At 40.2% G+C, this 18,915-nt stretch overlaps 1 protein-coding gene across 1 annotated transcript; it reads left to right on the top strand.

Moving 5' to 3' along the window:
- Positions 1-1,306: 1,306 nt before the first annotated feature.
- On the top strand, positions 1,307-18,801 carry LOC129851473 (pituitary homeobox 3). Its single transcript, XM_055918042.1, has 4 exons — positions 1,307-1,596; positions 10,556-10,682; positions 15,067-15,272; positions 17,101-18,801. The coding sequence occupies exons 2-4, from the start codon at positions 10,574-10,576 to the stop codon at positions 17,665-17,667; spliced, it is 882 nt and encodes a 293-aa protein (XP_055774017.1). The 5' UTR covers positions 1,307-1,596; positions 10,556-10,573; the 3' UTR covers positions 17,668-18,801.
- Positions 18,802-18,915: the final 114 nt, after the last annotated feature.

The following is an 18,915-nucleotide window of genomic DNA, read 5'->3' as shown; positions in this document are numbered from 1 at the left end:
TGCTACAAGTTTGGCACACCTGTATTTGGGGAATCGTGGTACAGCTATTTTCAGGTTTCTCCAGGGATGTTCGATCGGGTTCAAGTGCTGCAGAGATGGTTGTCCTTCTGGAAGGTTCTCCCATCTCCACAGAGGAATTCTGGAGCTCTGTCAGAGTGACCATCGAGTTCTTGGTCACATCCCTGACCAATGCCCTTCTCCCCGATTGCTGAGTTTGCCGGGGTGGCCAGCTCTAGGAAGAGTCTTGGTGGTTCCAAACTTCTTCCATTTAAGGATGATAGAGGCCTCTGTGTTCTTGGGGACCTTCAATGCTGTAGCATTTGTTGGTACCCTTCCCCAGATCTGTGCCTAAACACAATCCTGCCTGGGAGCTCTCTGGACAATTCCTTCGACCTCATGGCTTGGTTTTGGCTCTGACATGCACTGTCAACTGTGGGACCTTATATAGACAGGTGTGTGCCTTTCCAAATCATGTCCAATCGATCGAATTTACCACAGGTGGACTCCAATCAAGTTGTAGAAACATTGCATGGATGATCAATGGAAACAGGTTGCACCTGAGCTCAATTTCGAGTATTATAGGAAAAGGTCTGAATACTTATGTAAATAAGCTATTTATGTTACTTATTTTTAATACATTTGCCAAAATTTCTGAAACCTGTTTTCGTGTAGAGGAAAAAATATCAATTTTTATCCATTTTAGAATTCCACAAAATGTGGGAAAAAGTCTAGATCAATATATTTTTTTTGTTTAACTACGCAAGTCAGTTACGAACACGTTCTTATTAACAATGACTGCCTACCATGTTCAGGGGCAGAACAACAGACTTGTCAGAGCGGGGATTCGACCCAGCAACCTTTTGGTGTCTGCCCTTACGCTCTAACCACTAGGCTACCTGCCGCTCCGAAGATGACACATCCAAACAAAAAACGTAAATATTATAGTACGTTTTTTGTAACGATTAAAAAAATAAAAAATAAAAAATACCCTGGACACACTGAAATTACGTTGAACCAACGTGGAATAGACGTTGAATTGACGTTTGTGTCCAGTGTGAATTGGCTACTTTGACTCAGATGGATATCAGCTGGAATAATCGAAACGCAATGCAAGCCGAGGCTACAGAGGAAAGTGTTGGGTAGAGGGCGCATTCGTGTGAGAGTACATGCATGGCTGCAAGATAAAGCGATGTAGAGCGCGCGAGAGAGTTTGTGTGTGTGTGTGTGTGTGTGTGTGCGTGCGTGCGTGCGTGCGTGCGTGCTTTAGTGCGTGGGGGTTCCTTGCGCACGAGCGTGCACTGTGTGGGTTGTGGGGGACAAGTAAAAGCTGTGAAGTGAAGTGGGCAGTCCTTTCTGTAGTGGACTTGTCGCACAAGATATTTAGCATAAAGTCATTCCCCCGCTGTATGGGGTTCAGGCTTTCACTCTTCGACTGCCTTCATGTCTGACAACATTGAAAGAAGGAAACTGTCACTTTTTTACTTTACAGCCGGAGGAACTTCATGTCAGCAGCATCTCATTCGGACAATCATTAACCTATACATCAAGCTTGCCTTTTCGGGGGATTAATTTAACCAGACCAGACCAGGATTTCATGTAAGTGCGCGTATGATAGTTTCATTCTCCGAGGAAACTTCAAACGTCATGGTTGTGTCTGACTGAATGTTATGTCAGCATGTGCATTAGGCAAGCGAATTAGACTAGACTAGATCACCATTGTTTGAACCATCATGTAAATCCATAACGAAGCCTACAGCTACATCACATAGTGGGTTGCTAGTCTTAAACATAGCCAAGCTACCTCACGAACTCAAACTTTACCAGCAAGTTACTCTGATACGATGGACTAAAAGAATAGGCTACTCGTTAACACCTTTGCCATGATTTAGGTGGTTAAACGTATTGAGCAGAGCAGGGTAAATAAATAGATTCATGTTTACAGTTTACTTCAGCTCATTATTCATGATGATGAAGATGCTGATGACCTGTCACGTCACATCTGTCCAGCACGTACAAACGCAAAGTTGTGTGATAAGAGTGCTCAATGTTACTATAACCAAATGTGCATGTCCTAGCTGAATGAAACAAACATCTATTAGGCCTAGGCTGTTTACTTTGACAATAAAACTGGAAATGTAGACCACAATTTATCTAACATTAGAGTGGAATTTTGGCATTGACTCATGTCTTCAGTAGATTTTAGGGGATACACTTTTTAAACCGTGCATCTGCTCCTCTTGTGAATTGTTACTTTGCTTTAATTAAGTTAAAACATAAGTCACAGTTTCCATCCTTATAAATCTAAATAAAATAGTTTTCTGGAACAAATATGCTGTATGGTAGAGTTAGTAGGCCTATGTCAGCATTGATCGGAATATATAACACATTTTGCTCATTGTTTGTCCAAATTATAAGTGCTTTCGAAATGCTATGCATAAATTCCGGTGTGGCTCCGGCGGTAGGTCATGCCAGGCCAGGGTTGGGGTTTCGATACCCACGAGGGACTGGTACAAATACTTTCGAAAATGTATGTGCGTGTTACTGTAAATTATTGATACGTGCTTCTGCTAAAAATGTATTCTCATGTATTCTTATTTACAATTACGGCCTATCGGGGAACAGTGGGTTAATTGCCTTGTTCAGGGGTAGAACGACATATTTTTACATTGTCAGCTCAGGGATTCGATCCAGCAACTTTTCGGTTACTGGCCCAACGGTCTAACCACTAAATCACCACATTGTAAAAACACATAGTTAAGTTTTGACTTACATGGGGAGAGCGCTCTCTGTGAGAATATGTCTTAGGTCAAAAAATATTTGAGGGTCTATCCGAAATTGATAGGTGGCAGGTGCTCCCGATCCACAAGAAAGAAAAACAGAGTTTCTACCCTCTGCCCGCTCCGGTCTAGGCCTCGGAACTCTCTTCGTACAAACATGCGCGCGTGCACTCACTCTCCCCTGAACATAAACGTATTCAGTTTATTGCCTTTGTTATGACGAACTTATAGCAAATGAAACATTATATTAAAGTAAGAAAACAGGCCTATAAAGAACGCACTGCTATTGTTTCATATAGGCTAACAATCCTGTGTTGGGTCTATCCATGTGTGTGGCCTATTTGCCTATCTGCGTAACAAAATGGAAAACATATAGGCCTATGTCCAAAGAGGATATACCTGACGAATTCAACTTTATTTAGCCTACTTATTTAGCCTACATTTAGCCTACATTCTAACTATATAGATTTTTACAATAATTAATATATTATTTAGAGAGATGCCATACAGAAATGTGAATAAATTGACGTGACAATTAAAATTAATTTAGCCTTTGCTAGCAACGTGTCTTAAACATCTTGGCCTAGATATGGTAGATCTATATACATATATATATATACCACAAATATATATATATACAGATATTTGTTGAGTGGGAATAAGAAAAAAATAGCCTACAACGTTGAACTGATTTGCACATCTGCAACAAGTGTCACTCCATTAATTCGATTTTACTCAAGGTCATATGGCCAACCATTATAATTTATTTAACAAGTGATATGGCACCAAGATTGCATTATTTAGGCCGTGCAATTTTTGAATTGCATGTTATTTTGTGGTTTTCAGTCTGACATGTACCACCTCACAAGTGAAGTTAAAGATCAAGGGCATATCAGATGAGATCATTTGACTGTATTGTAAATAACATATTTGTATTACGGAATCATCCGGTTTGGAAATTAAAACCACTGAGCTGTTTGAACGAAAGATTTTGGCGTAGTCTATTCTGTTAATTCAGCGGCAAAGCATGGAATACTGTTGAATTAAACTGCGACAAGGGATAGGCCTATAATTTAGGGTGCAAGTGCAAGCATGCCTTCCAAATAGCCTATTATTCTCGGTCTTATAATTTTCACTTGTAAAATGTGATCATGCTATGGGCCTCAGCCATGTGACAGTTAGCCTAAAAGTTGTTTCTTATATGCCTATTCATTGTTGAAATTGTTTAATTGTCCCTACGTAGTAGACTACTTGTTAACTGACTTGATCGCACTGCTTTGCTTTCTCTTGGCCAGGTCGCAGTTGGAAATGAGAACTTGTACTCAACTGGCCTACCTGGTTAAATAAAGGTGAAATAAAAATGTATTTAAAAAATGGTTTCAAAAATTGGCCTGATTTTGCATTAGGCCTATACATTTCATTCAAAATATATATAATTATTATTCGATTCTATGAGCGATAGATATAGTAGGCTATAACTGATATTTTGATTTGCTCCTCTTTCAGATTGCTTTCTGTTTCTTAATTGAAAATGTTTTATTGTGAATATGAATGCCTAGGCAAAGCTATAACGTTTTTCACAAAGGCCTATCAGCCCAATCAACTGTCAATTATTGGCAAATAATCTGTAATAAAACATTTATATTAATGATAATAGTAGCTTATAATAAAACGTATCATTATTATTATTATTATATGGACTTTATAACATCGAATTAACATGGATAGCATTACTATCCATTGACTAACTTGGAGTTTGAGAAATCCGAGTTTGTTATGCGCATGTTGAGAAACTTCGCTTTGACCCTCCCAGTCATATGCAAATGTTTGTTAGGAGGGGAGAAATTAACATCTACAAACATTGGGCCGAAATTCCATCTGCCGCCTCCTCGAGGAGGCCTTTAATAAATTCTCAGACAGCAAAGTGACATACATCTTAATCAAGTCTTAATCCAGGGAATTAATTCTCAACGCGTTTTTATGAATAATTCCAAGGCATGCACAAGTCGTGGAAATGTAAGCAGTGAGCCTCTGCCTTACCAACAGATGGACCCACCAATCTTCTGAAAAATGAGAGGATTTCTGCTTCCATTATTTTTTATTATTAGATATATATTTTAATGAGCCCGGTGTTGTACTGCTTAAGGCACTCTACTTATGCAAACTACACACCCCATCTCGCATCGACTCCTACTTAATGTTGATTTGCTCAGTTGAACACGAGTATACTTCATTCAGTTCATAAGACTATGAGTAAACATACACTTCCATCTGTGGTCACATCAATGTTTTACGCTGTATTAAAGCCATCGTTGAGACAGAAAACAGAGGAACACGGAGATGGAATTTGGATGCAAAAATGGTGGTGATCCCAAAATGAACATTGCATGGTGCACGAGCACGAGCGCAAGCCCTTAGAACATATCAGAGTACTTCTAACAAAGTTCAAGTTCACTCAGTGAATTGCTATGGGTTATGTTTGTCAGACGAGCAATTTGCCTGTAACATTTCAGCATAGCAGGTTACGATCAAGAATCTGTTACAGCTCTATCAACATAGTAGGCCTATAAATGTCAAATATTGTCAAATGTCTTTACAACTGTACTTGATTTGGAGACCATTGAACAACAACAAAATAATGATCTAACCTGACTATGAATAGTATCATCATTTGCTGTACGGATTCCAATTGTAATATATTACTCTACTGGATTGACATCACTCATTTCAATGGGTGAGCAAGGCTATGTACAGCCTGTCTCTATTACGAGTAACTTATGGATGAAGTTGAAATAGAGTGCAAAATAATCAGTCATCATCAACTCGAGGCCTACATATTTATACAAATTTCTATAATAAATTAAACGAGCCACCATGGTGAAATTGTAATATTTATATAGACGTTAGGTGAAGTAATTCATTGATATTGTGACAGATGTTGTCAAATATGAACGGAAATGATTGGTATAATTAACCAAGGCACCTTTATAAAATGTATACACTTGCAACTAAATAACACACCATTATTTATTGAACTGGGGACATCCCATACTCTTGAAATTCATAAAAGCTTATTTTCAGTTATATATATCCATGTGTCTTTGTTAGGCCCATCACCATGATGGGTTGTTGGCCTTATCTAATTCTAGCGAAGGGACTTCATTTGGAATACAAAATATGTCATATCGTGCCTCGGAAGGAGGCACTGATACCTTGTTCTAGACTAAATGCGGGCGTGCGTCACGCGCACTCTCTGCCAAGCTGCCCAGCCTCTGTCAGCACTGCTATGACACGGTCCCATACATCACTGTCAAAGGATATGTATCTGACAGTGTCATATTCATATTTCTGACCAAAATACTGGACTTCTCTGGTGGCGTAGCCTATACACAAAGGACAGCAGCTGTTGCTCTCTTTCAGGCAAGTAGCCTCTGAGTTTTTCGGTGGGTTGCTTTGCAATGAGATTAGATGCGTTCTTTCTCAGTTTAGGTCTTGGTTGTAGACCAAACGGATATGTCTTTCAGCCTATATGGCCCATACCAGATTTTTGACTTCAACAACCTCACATTGAATTTTTAACAAGCTTACACAATAGAGAATCCGAAGCAGTAATTATATTTGATGACTTAAATGTACTTAATGATAAGCAATGTTACTTTTGTATTGACCTCAGATAAATATGTTATATCAGTGTTGAAACAATCAACTGAAATACCATTTGACCTGCAAGTCAACTATAACCCACAAAACCAGAACCTTATTAGTACTATCGCCTCAACGCAAAATAAGTATATTTTGTAAAGCAATCTCTCTGTGAGATTTGACCTTATCCGCAATCTCACTTCTCACCTATGGGCCAGAACAAAGCCTTTGCGAAAGAAACTAACACCATAGAATAATTCCAAAATGCTTTATATTTTGTGAAGGATCAATTTGGCATGGCTCTTTTCAGATGTCAAAATATACCTGTATTAGTGCAATAAGCACATGATCACAACACTGCCCCCTGTGTCTCCCATGCAGTTGTGATTGGATATGGGCTTACAAGGTCTTTACTCTTCAAATGCATTGACGGATTGTTACATTTATAAGTCATGGATGATCTATGTCATGTCATAAACTAAGGGTGACGGTACAATAGGTGTACTGTGATTTGTAATACACAATAAGGATTCTAAAACATTGAGGAGAGAACTACATTGGCATAAGAATGTATTGGCATTTCGCTACTTGTACCAAACAGCATAACGTTTTATATTTCATAATGAGACACTAAATTATAACTGCTAAAAACATGATGCAATGAAACTTAAAAAATGCTTGAACATAAGTGTATATTTTTAGTTGGACTCTTGTCTTCTGTTGCTTTTTCTGTCGTGGTGAATGCAAATCTTAAAGTGTCGACCAACATGACATATCATAAACACTTGTTTTATTCCTGCAGTTCTTCAACTCTTTGAAGTGGAATACAAATATGTTGATAGGCTTACGTGTATGGAGATGTGCATAAAGAACACAGCACGAGGCTTCATCATGTACACTCTTAGAAAAAAGGGTTCCAAAGGGGTTCTTCGGCTGTCCCCGCAGGAGAACCCTTTTTGGTTCCTGGGAGAACCCTTTTTGGTTTCACGTAGAACCCTTTTCGGTTCCATGTAGAACACTCTGTGGAAAGGGTCCTCTGTGGAATCAAAAAGGGTTCTTCAAAGGGTTCTCCTATGGGAACAGCAGAAGAACCCTTTTAGGTTCTAGATAGCACGTTTTTCTGAGTGTAGGGCTTCTTCTAAGACCTCTAGGGCAGACACTCGCATAAAGGAGCAGATTGCTGTCAGGGATATTCTGTAGAAATGGAAAGAATTCAGGGAAACGGAAATACAGCTAGTATTTGCTTGATGTGATTAATCAGTTTGAGGATTTATTGTGTTTACCATTCAAACTGAGAACAAGCTGTCCATCAAGTTAGTCTGCAAATTCTGATGGTCAGCAAGTTAGTTGATCAGATCAGAGCCCCCACTCAGTACCGTACTTGAATGAAAATGACTGGGAAATGTGGTTCAAATCAAATCAAATGTTATTTGTCACATGCACTGTGAAATGCTTACTTACGAGCCCTTAACCAAAAGTGCAGAGTTTGAAAAAAGTAGGTAGGAAACATTTTATTAAAGGAAATTAAAGGAAATATAGTAACAAAATAAAATAACAATAACAAGGCTATATACAAGGGGTACCGGTATTGAGTCAATGTGCAGGGGTTAGTCAAGGTAATTGTGGTAATATGTACATGTAGGTAGGTGTAACATGACTACTGTAGGCTTAGATAATAAACAGAGAGTAGCAGCAGCGTATGTGAAGGAATGTGAATGTGTGTGTGTGTGTGTGTGTGTGTGTGTGTGTGTGTGTGTGTGTGTGTGTGTGTGTGTGTGTGTGTGTGTGTGTGTGTGTGTGTGTGTGTGTGTGTGTGTGTGGCGTCAATATGCATGTGCGTGTGTGTTTTGTCTCTGTGTCCGTGTATGTGTGTCTGTGTGTGTGTCCGTGTGTGTGTGTGTTGGGAGTGTCAGTGTAGTATGTGTGAGTGTGTGGTTATAGCCCAGTGAGTGTACATCGAGCCTGTGCAAGAGAGTCAGTGCAAAAAATAAAAAATACATTTGAATAAAATAAGGGGATCAAAGCAAAAAGTCTGGGTAACCATTTGAATAATTGTTCAGCAGTCTTATAGCTTGGGGGGTAGAAGCTGTTAAGGAGCATTTTGCTCCAGATCTCCAGGTTGGAGATCTTTTTGAGGATCTGAGGTCCCATGACAAATCTTTTCAGCCTCCTGAGGGGGAAGAGGCGTTGTCGTGCCCTCTTCACGACTGTCTTGGTGTGTTTGGACCATGATAGGTCCTTAGTGATGTGGACGTCAAGGAACTTGAAGCTCACTTTAAGTTTGACATTTAACTGCATGTTTCTCCAGTGAGTATCCAGCTCAAGTGAGTGAGGTTTGATGTTATGCCACTATGGGCCACCATGTGATTCGTTCACATCATAGTTCACAGAGACACACCAGAGGAGTCAAAGGGTGCACAGCTAATGAGGGGCTTATAGAGTGACAGAGACCGGCATGAAGAAGGCTGATTTAAATACATGCATACACACATAAACAGTCAAATCAGATTTTTAAAAAATGATAAAAATACACCTTATGTATCAGCGGGAACTGTGATGAGACACACACACACACAGATGACATAAGCCCTATACATACAGATACACATGTACTCTGTGTTGTCATGTGTGGTAGTAGAGTAGTGGCCTGAGTGCACACACTTAATGTGTTGTGAAATCTGTTGTGAAATGTAATTTTATGTTTTTAATTGTACTGTATATAACTGCCTTCATTTTGCTGAACCACAGTACAAATACACACACACACACACACACACACACACACACACACACACACAGACACACAAACACACATACGCAGTCACTTATGGCACATGGTTGAGGCAGTGTTACTACAATAATTTTTGTACAAGGCAAAGACCAATTAGCTCCATTTTGAGAACGCCTGGAAAGGGGTTGAGAGGCGGCTAAGTGGATTGGAACCTACCCCCGTCGTTAAACGTAACACGACATCATAAATATCAATAAGCTTTGAGGGAGCGATTGTGTCCCCCATATCTTCAAGGTGTTAACTGCGCTTGTATAAATAAACGACCTGTTATTTTAGGCTTCATTGCGTATCAGCCTCCCTCGCGAGGATGCTATTCGGGTCATATATTTTACCACTATAACTCCAAATGAACAAAAATAGAACTAACAGTAACAGAACACATTCGTAGTCATTACAACGCAATATAGGCCGACATTTAGCGTGCGTTCGTAAATTCACTCTGGCTATCTACTCCGATTTCAGAGCACTCTCATCTGATTGTGCGAGAGCGCAGAATAACTGACAATTTACGAACAGGCAACACCCGTGGAATCGGACCCATGTCAGTAAACGTCGACAAAAAAACGCCATTAAACTGTTGCAGGCAGCACAGTTACAGTCACCAGCGCTCTAGATAACATTAAAACAGCCTAACCAGCTCTGCTAGTACGAGTAAAATGCTCAGAGTGGGGTGTTCTCTTATTTGTGTTTGGAGGTAGCTAGCAAGCTAGCCAATTTTAGCCAGTTAGCTTGGGTGCTTGACTGCTGTTGTGAGGCCAGAACGCTCGGATAAACTCTACGCTCCTATAGTGAAACGATCTGAATTTACGAACGGACAATCTGACATCGCTCTGAATTTAAGAATGCCCAGAGCGCACTCTGAGGGCAGTGAATTTACGAACACACCCTTAATCGAATAGGTAGGCTATTTCAGAGATCGTCTTGTATCATGAATAAAGTCCATCAGCAACGTGAATGTTATCAAAATATGAGAATATTCTAAATCCTGCTCATACTGTAGCCTATATGATTAGCACTAGCAGTTTGTCAATATTTTACCACGTAAAGGAAGTGTGATATTCATAGTTATTCCCTAGTTAATCTGTGTTGATCTTGAAATGTAAAACATGCTGTAGACCTAGAACATTTTAACTGTCCAAGCATTTGTTATATTACAATTCAGGCTTATTACAAAAATTATTATCAACATAATTATTGTAATCATTTCTTGTTCTTTCGAGTTGTTTATTTTTCTAGTTGTTTATTTTGTATTGCCGATTAGGTTGGAGGCCAACACTGAGGTGAGGATACTTGTATTATGTTGCCATATTGATTTATGCTGAAATGTATTGCCTTGCTGTTGCAGAGCCGGGAGGCCGGGGTTATGGATTTTAACCTTCTGACGGACAGTGAAGCCCGTAGCCCGGCGCTATCGCTCTCGGACTCCGGGACCCCACAACATGATCAGGGATGCAAAGGCCAAGACAACAGCGGTTAGTTTCCACGTATACCATGCATATACATTAAAGGAGTGTTTGACCGATGTCCTCAGACTGAAATTGCGGATGAATAGGCTTAGGCTATATGTTCATGCATGTAGGCCGACCAATCAAACACTTGTATAATAATAGGCCTAATAATAATAGCCTAATATAATAATAATAATAATAATACGATTAATAAGATTAATCATAATCGTAAAAACAACATCACGATGCTTTTCTAAAGTTGTTTATAGCTTGCAATACCTATTATTATGGTAGCCAATAGTGTGCGTAATTATATGTGGATATCAATGTAATGATATTAATTGGCTTGCTTCTTAGGCTACTGTTGCCACATTTGTAATTTCTTAACTTGAATGCCAATATTATTCGAATCCAAATGTGTTATTTTGTACAGCGCATAGAAACCTATATGATTCACATTAGATACTTGTCCTTTTCCTTCATGAACTGAAATTGCAAGTTCATTCTTCACGCTTGTCTTTTATAAAGCAAGGGTTATTAACTGCGAGACTTTAATGGAAGCTACTGTAAACATCTGTCATGAACCCCTTGCGCGTTGGCGGAGGAGCAGCTTTGTGGAATTTTGGATTGTGCGTTTCTTTGCACACTGATATTTTAATCACTCTCAATTAAAACCTAAAAGCTAAAACACATAATGAACGGAAATAAGCCTAAAGTCATAGACATACAAGAATATCCTGAGCAACTATTGCTCAGGCTTGAAAGCTAAATGTCTGCCTCTGCATTTCAACAGTCTGCATGTCACTTTATAACAAATTATGCCAGAGAAAAAGCAAATATTTGTGATACCGGTGCGGTCTAATAGATGACATCTCTGTGGATCCAGCGTCTGCAACAGACCCCATAAAGTGTGACTAATGTAAACTTACTCCGAAATGGACGGTCCTGAGTGAGTGCAGGGATTTAGGAGAACGCCTAAATGTGAACCATGGATTACGCACTATAACCTGGCATCAACATAATGAGGCATTGAGGCCAAAATATCAAGTGGCAATATTTCCAATGTAGCCTACTTGTTTTGTTCACTGACTACGGAATGTTTATTCTAGAAAAGCTGTAGCTAGTTGAAATTATATGTAGAAAAATAAACAAGCAGTTCATTCGTGTGTTATTGGATATTGTTAGAAATGTCAACCAATTCGTTTTTTTTTTTCAATGTCCACTTAAATGGTTATTTGTTCAGTGTATATATATTTATTAAATAAACTGTATCTCCATGATGACAGACACCTGGGCATCACCTCTGAAATATTATATCCACTTAATTTCATTATTTAACCTTTAGGCAAGTCAGTTAAGATTAAGAACAACGTCTTATTTACAATGATGGCCTACAGGGGAACAGTGCGTTAACTGCCTTGTTCAGGGGCAGAATGACAGATTTTTACCTTGTCAGCTCAGGGATTCTATCTAGAAACCCTTCTGTTACTGGCCCAACGCTCTAACCACTAGGCTACCTGCCACCCCAGAAATGTTATACATACTTCGAATTAGGCCTTATTGACTGACAAATGTCACATGGGCAATAGCACATGGCATCTCTGAAGTTTCAAAATGAGCGAAATGTCAATAAATGGCACACATGCTGTGTGGATACAGAGGTTTGGCTACAGTAGGCTTATTTTATTCAGCCCCTTTTGATAATATACAACCTGGGAATGTATCATTTCTTTCACAAAATGAGGACACCCCTAGTGATTAGAACATGCTTCAGATTGCAGGGTCCTTGGTGCATTATGAGCAGCCTAGAGAGGCTATATTATACATCAGCATTTGTGGGTATCTATGCATGTATTTCAAAGCATGTGTGCATGCATTTGGATATGTAGACACAGTATGCTGCTACATTGGTGCTTTTCTGCCTGTCCAATGGGTCAAGCATATACATTCAGATTGAATTGCCTAACAACTAAGTCTGCTGTGTGGTTGGCACTCATAAATCCACCTCCAACAGGGCTTCAGACATTCTAGTGCTGAGAATATCTCAGCCTGTCAGGCTGAAACAACTTTCAAAGAAATGTGATGAGTGGAACGGAGGCTTCTATATATGCTCCTCAATAATGCTAATTTACTGTAAAGCCCTTAAACCCATGCATTTATCATCTTGTTGCTCGAAACCTCTCTATTAGTTTTCATCATCATGTTTAGGGTCGCTTTAAAATTGAGTCAGTGTTCGACTGACATGTTGTTCCAGTGGTTAGTGGATACAGGACATTGCTTCTCCAACTGACTCTCAGACATCTCATCAGTTGTGCAAGTGGTGGTGGGGACTGACTATTATTTGGTTGGTTGGTTTGTTTGCTGGCTGATTGACTGGCAGTTTGACCAAATAAGTTGCTGTTACAAAAAGCTGCAAAGGTATACAGTATTTGCCAGACACATGCCTTCTTCTATACATTTGTACACCATGAATATATATTAGCCCGTGCACTGTAGGTGTGTGTAGTGTAGCCAATTGATTGATATGCCTGTGGCAATGTATTACACGTGAAAAACAAAACAGCTATTCATATTCATTGTATTTGCATTATGTCAGTGAGTAAAGTAACACTTTTCTACGAAGCTGTATATTCTACTTGGAGATCAAGAACAGCGTAATCCGTAATCAGAAAAAGCAAAATAAATTGACTTTATTTACTCTCATCACTGAGATTGCTTTATAGTAGGTTTTCAAGGTCTGCCCTCTTTTCTGTATTGTGACATTGGAAGGGAAATGGTTTTTGGCCAAATGATGGCTAAACCAGTGTCAGTTTACTAGTAGATAACAGCAAAGGCCTGGTCCTATTGGTTTTTCCAGTGGCCCTGTGGAGTCTTTTAAACCCTGCTGACTATTTCTAACTGCTCCCAGAGAGCTAAGCCCTTGCCAAACAGTCCGAAACCTGCCCGGTAACAAAAGCCTGATCCCTGGGATTAGGTAGCCAACTAATTTCACTCTTTCTGTGGGGTCCTCCAATTGCGGAACTCAGATGAAGAGAGAAAGGATCTTGGGCAGACATAACATGTCTGATTGGTTCTGGTGTTAGTGCCAAGCGGGTTTCACGGGCAATTTCAATTATTGATTCATTTTAGACAAATCTGAAAAGAGGATACATAAACGCAGTCCATGAATCTTGTAATATTGCAAACAGAACTGCAAAAGTCTGAGGTGGAAACTGTTAACAATTTGGCATATTATTAGAAGAAAATATAAATAAAAACTTTTTTCAAATAGCATGGGAAAGTATGTCCTTTAAGTTAATTCATTTCAAATAAAAGAGGTAACATGACGGTCTAAATTAGTCACAGACTATTGCCAATATGCTTTGGAGAAAACTGTGAGAAGTGTGATCACTTTTCAATGGAAAGACACTTCACTCTGTAGAGATGATTGCTGCTCTTGTGCAAAAATACTTGACAATTGAATGGGAATTGAAATATGCCTGTCATTTAGATTGAGTTAAAGTCGTACGTGCTTTCTCAACTTTTTTCCCATGCTTTAATCATTTATCCCACTACAGTCGATGTTCATGCCCCCTGCTGAAATACAATTAGTGTAATAAAACAATCCCCATCAGAATCTGAGTCTGTTTAAGATAGAGGTATCTGTTTTTGTTTTGCATGGGCTGCGTCTCAATCCCCCACCACGGTGTTTGTCAGACCATGAGACATTGCGATAATCGCTCTTCTTTCGAAAACGTCTGTGCGTAAGAACGGTTTGGCCTACAAAAACTAATATGACCACTCTATGAAAAGATGAGACTCTCACGAACGTGATGGTGTTTTCCGTTTTGCTACTGCCCCTACAAGCGCCACGGGACTCGTCTGAAGTTGGTACCGCCTATGTGCCAACTTCTGTCTTTAGCGTCCGAACAGTTTGGGCTACACACTAATACGACTCTGACTCTCACGACTCTCACGAACACATACATGTTTTGCTCTAGGACGACCACAAACCTCACAAGACTTGTCTGTACTGTAGGTATATATGGAAGTAGTTTAGTGCCCCAATTTCTTTTTAGACATGGATAATTTAAAAAATAAAATCCTGATCTTATATCTCTCAGATATAGGTCAGACACTTTCTTTTGATATATTTTTTGACTATCTGTTTTCTACATGTATCAACCTGTTATTCAATGTGTTTCTATGGGCTAATAGCAGTAAGGCCAAATTCAATGTTTCATTAAATAATTTGTTAATATATTTTTTTACACCTAAAAGGATCCTAAAATTAAAAATCATATAGCTAAATAATCCTTGGTATGGCCATCTTAAAACAATTCCATATTTTAGCTTAGTAGAAAATGTAATGTATTGGGCTTGTTTTTTGTACTGATTGTAACTCTCCATCCCTGTTGTTGCCTCCCAGACACAGAGAAGTCCCACCAGAACCAAACAGATGAGTCGAACGCAGAGGACGGCTCTCTGAAGAAGAAGCAGCGCAGGCAGAGGACCCACTTCACCAGCCAGCAGCTCCAGGAGCTGGAGGCCACCTTTCAGAGGAACCGCTACCCCGACATGAGCACACGGGAGGAGATCGCCGTGTGGACCAACCTCACAGAGGCACGGGTTAGGGTGAGTCCCCCACACAATCACTACTGAGCCAATACTGAACCAGTGGTTGAGTTTTGTTATTATTTCCCCATTGCATACAACATTGGGAAAAGGTGCCAATCAGTCTGAATGCAATCCAAACCCACTTTCTTTAGGATTTAACATTTTGACTTTTACCTCTTGGGTTACCTAACAGTCATTGTTTTGAATCATGGGCTCTTTTCTACTCTAGCTATGTCATTCACCAAAACGTTTGTGGTAGTCAAGCATATTATTTCAACATAATTCTGAAGGTAAAAAGGCAATTGAAGGTACAAATGTAAAAGAGTGTACCTAGCCAGGGATTAGGTACAACAACCTAAAACTAGGCTTCATGTGTCACGCAAAGGTCAGAAGTGTGCTCTGCTCCTGACCCTAAAATGACCTAAGCCCAGTGGTTTGGTCGTCCCCCAGTGTGGAGCAGGTGGGCTCACATTCCAACGGATGACAATAAAATCACTGCCTGCCTGACGAGTAATGGATCAAATTCATGTTGGCCAGATAAAAGGTCACATAGCACACAGTCTTGGTTGTTATTTTGAAAGAACAACAGACCACACACGGCCTGGTCCTAATGTCTAGCAGTGGTCTTTTGAGCCTCACTCGTTCCCTGCTAATCCCACATGGACGCAGATGCCCCCCTGCATATCCCGAATACTACTCCTGTCGTCTTGATTTATGCAATTTAATGAGGAGTTTGAAGTCTTGTCTATATGAGAATAAAGAGAAGGTCCCAGCACAAAATGAACGCTCAGAGAGAAACGGAGTCGTGAGCAATGGACGTGGGTACTTTAGGTCACAGCGAGTGTCTTGTATCAGTCATTTGACAGTTTTAGGAAAGTGAGGTAAGGTTTGCCACAATCACCTCATTCACTAACCATTTGACATTCAGATGTTTCCATGATACCTAAACAACATAGCCCAAGAGTCATGTTAAAAGGCAAGAAGTCTTCCTCAATAGTGGGGTTTCCCCTACTGTCAATGGGTACCATGGAAAACTCACTGCTATGTGCACTGTACCCACACATTTAATAGTCCAGAGCATTCTATTACTATCACAACAGATGCCTGGGCTGCTGGCTGGCAGAACCACAGATTGGAGGTTTGGATGAGATATTGTATGCCTGGCACAGCGGTTATAGATGATGAAGGGAGGGAGGGAGATTAGTTAGCCCCAGCAGTGTTAGTGGCCTTTTTACATTTAAATTAGAATAATTTACATGGGAATAATATGCATTTGATTAATACAATTAGATTTTAACTGTACATGACAGTCCATTTCTGTCATTTCTGTATTGAATTCCTATAATAGGTATATTGCCACACAATGAGGAGTTTTGAAGTCTTGTGTTTTTGAGAATTAAGAGAAAGTTCTAGCACAAAAATGAACGCTCAGAGAGAAATGAATACTTCCCCAATCGGGAACTGAATTAAGTATCTTCATTTTAGATTTGCCGTGAAAACGTTAATCCATTTGATACCCTCTAAAAATAGGACCTTAAAATGACAAAATGTGAAGACAGCTCTATAGCTTGACATTTCTTTCACTGGGAGCTTATAATTCAAATAAGTGAACCGATCGTTTTAATAAACCATGGCTAATATGACTGTTTGATGATAAACTTAGTTGCCTGGATTGTTCTTTCTTTCAGAAAGTCTACAGAGCAACAACATACTGAATCTTGCCAAAACTCTTTGAAAGATATACATTCTCAGCCATTGCATACCAATTTTTAGCACCTCACATTATGTTGAAAAGAAAATCCCATATTATCTTGCCTTTTTCTCCTTCTCTGTTCTTCTCTCTCAGGTATGGTTTAAAAATCGCCGTGCCAAGTGGAGGAAGAGGGAGAGGAACCAGCAGGCTGAGCTGTGTAAAAACGGCTTTGGTGCCCAGTTCAATGGATTAATGCAGCCCTATGACGACATGTACTCTGGCTACACTTACAACAACTGGGCCACCAAGAGTCTGGCCAGCAGCCCACTGTCAGCCAAGAGCTTCCCCTTCTTCAACTCCATGAATGTAAGCCCTCTGTCATCCCAGCCCATGTTCTCCCCCTCCAGCTCCATCCCCTCCATGAACATGGCCTCCTCCATGGTGCCCTCGGCAGTGGCTGGGGTGGCCGGCTCGGGCCTCAACAACCTGGGCAACCTCAACAATCTCAATAGCCCCACGCTGAACTCGGTCGCAGTCACCGCCAGCACCTGCCCCTACGCCACCACCGCCAGCCCTTACATGTACAGAGACACCTGCAACTCCAGCCTGGCCAGTCTCCGGCTCAAGGCCAAGCAGCATGCCAACTTCGCCTACCCGACCGTGCAAAACACCGTGTCAAACCTAAGCCCTTGCCAGTACGCAGTGGACCGGCCGGTATGAATGACACCCACACCCACCCAGCCTGCCCTGTACCCCCCAACCACCCCTCTCAGACCCACTGACCCCCATCTTCCTCCTGGTCCCTGCCAGGCTCCATCAGTAAATCAGAGTTAACTGCACACATCACCATTACACTCTTAGAAAAATGGTTCCAAAATGGTTCTTCGGCTGTCCCCATAGGAGAACCGTTTTCTGTTCCAGGTAGAACCCTTTTGGGTTCCATGTAGAACCCTCTGTGGAAAGGGTTTTACATGGGACCCAATAGGGTTCTACTTGGAACCAAAAAGGGTTCTTCAAATGGTTCTACTATGGGGAGAACCAAAGAACCCTTTTAGGTTCGATGTTTTTCTAAGAGTGTACATGGACTGGTTAAGAAAATGTTGTTTGTCTAACTAATGGTACACAACAGGAATAATCTTCAACAGTTGGAACAAATCCCCTGATGGACCACCACGCTTCAAAGAACTCTCTCAAATACGGTGAGACTTTGTTGCTGAACCGACCAACTGTTAAAAAGGATTTCTAAATTTAATCTGAGATCATTTTTTGGGACTGCATGACTAGAGTGGATTTGAAATGAAGAAAACTTGGATGCTCCAACTGCACTGGTGGTCAAACATGAAATCATTGTGACGCTTGCCACCATCACGGGAAAGGGACCTGTGGTTGCAATATGGGATAGAGGATGTATATAATGGACTTGTTTTGTTTTGTTTTGTATGTGACAAAACTATCTATGAAACGTAGGACTTTGGAGATGAGAAAAGCATGTTCTTCAAGAGCAGACCCTAGATTGATGTACTATGAGTACCTCCTTTAGGAATTTTAATCTTTGTTATGAATTCCACTCACCTCAGAAGGTCAGGTGTCAAAGGTCAAATCAGAAACGAGAGAGGAGCTAGCAGAATGTAGCCTCAGAGAGTAAAAATAACCGGGAGCAGAGACAAAACAACAATTTACACATCTGTCAGAGAACCAATATCAGATTTTTTTTAAAGAAAAGCCTAAAAAAGCCATTGAATATATAAGTTTGTGTGGTGTTATAAAAAGGGAGTCCATGACTGTAAAAATGTATGTAAGAGTGGTTATAAAACAAGCTTTTTCCTGGTGTAGCCTGCTTTGTCTCATTACCATAATAAAAATGATCTGTTTTTATGAACAACCCATGGGCTAAAAGTCAGTACCATTGAAAGAAAGTCACCAGTTTTTCCCTTACAGGTACTGCATGTCTTCGTCTATGTTCTATGA

Source organism: Salvelinus fontinalis, chromosome 1, assembly GCF_029448725.1.
Source record: "Salvelinus fontinalis isolate EN_2023a chromosome 1, ASM2944872v1, whole genome shotgun sequence".
In the NCBI taxonomy this organism is placed as follows: domain Eukaryota; kingdom Metazoa; phylum Chordata; class Actinopteri; order Salmoniformes; family Salmonidae; genus Salvelinus; species Salvelinus fontinalis.
Note: the sequence above shows the minus strand (reverse complement) of the source record. Positions and strands in the feature narration are given on the sequence as shown.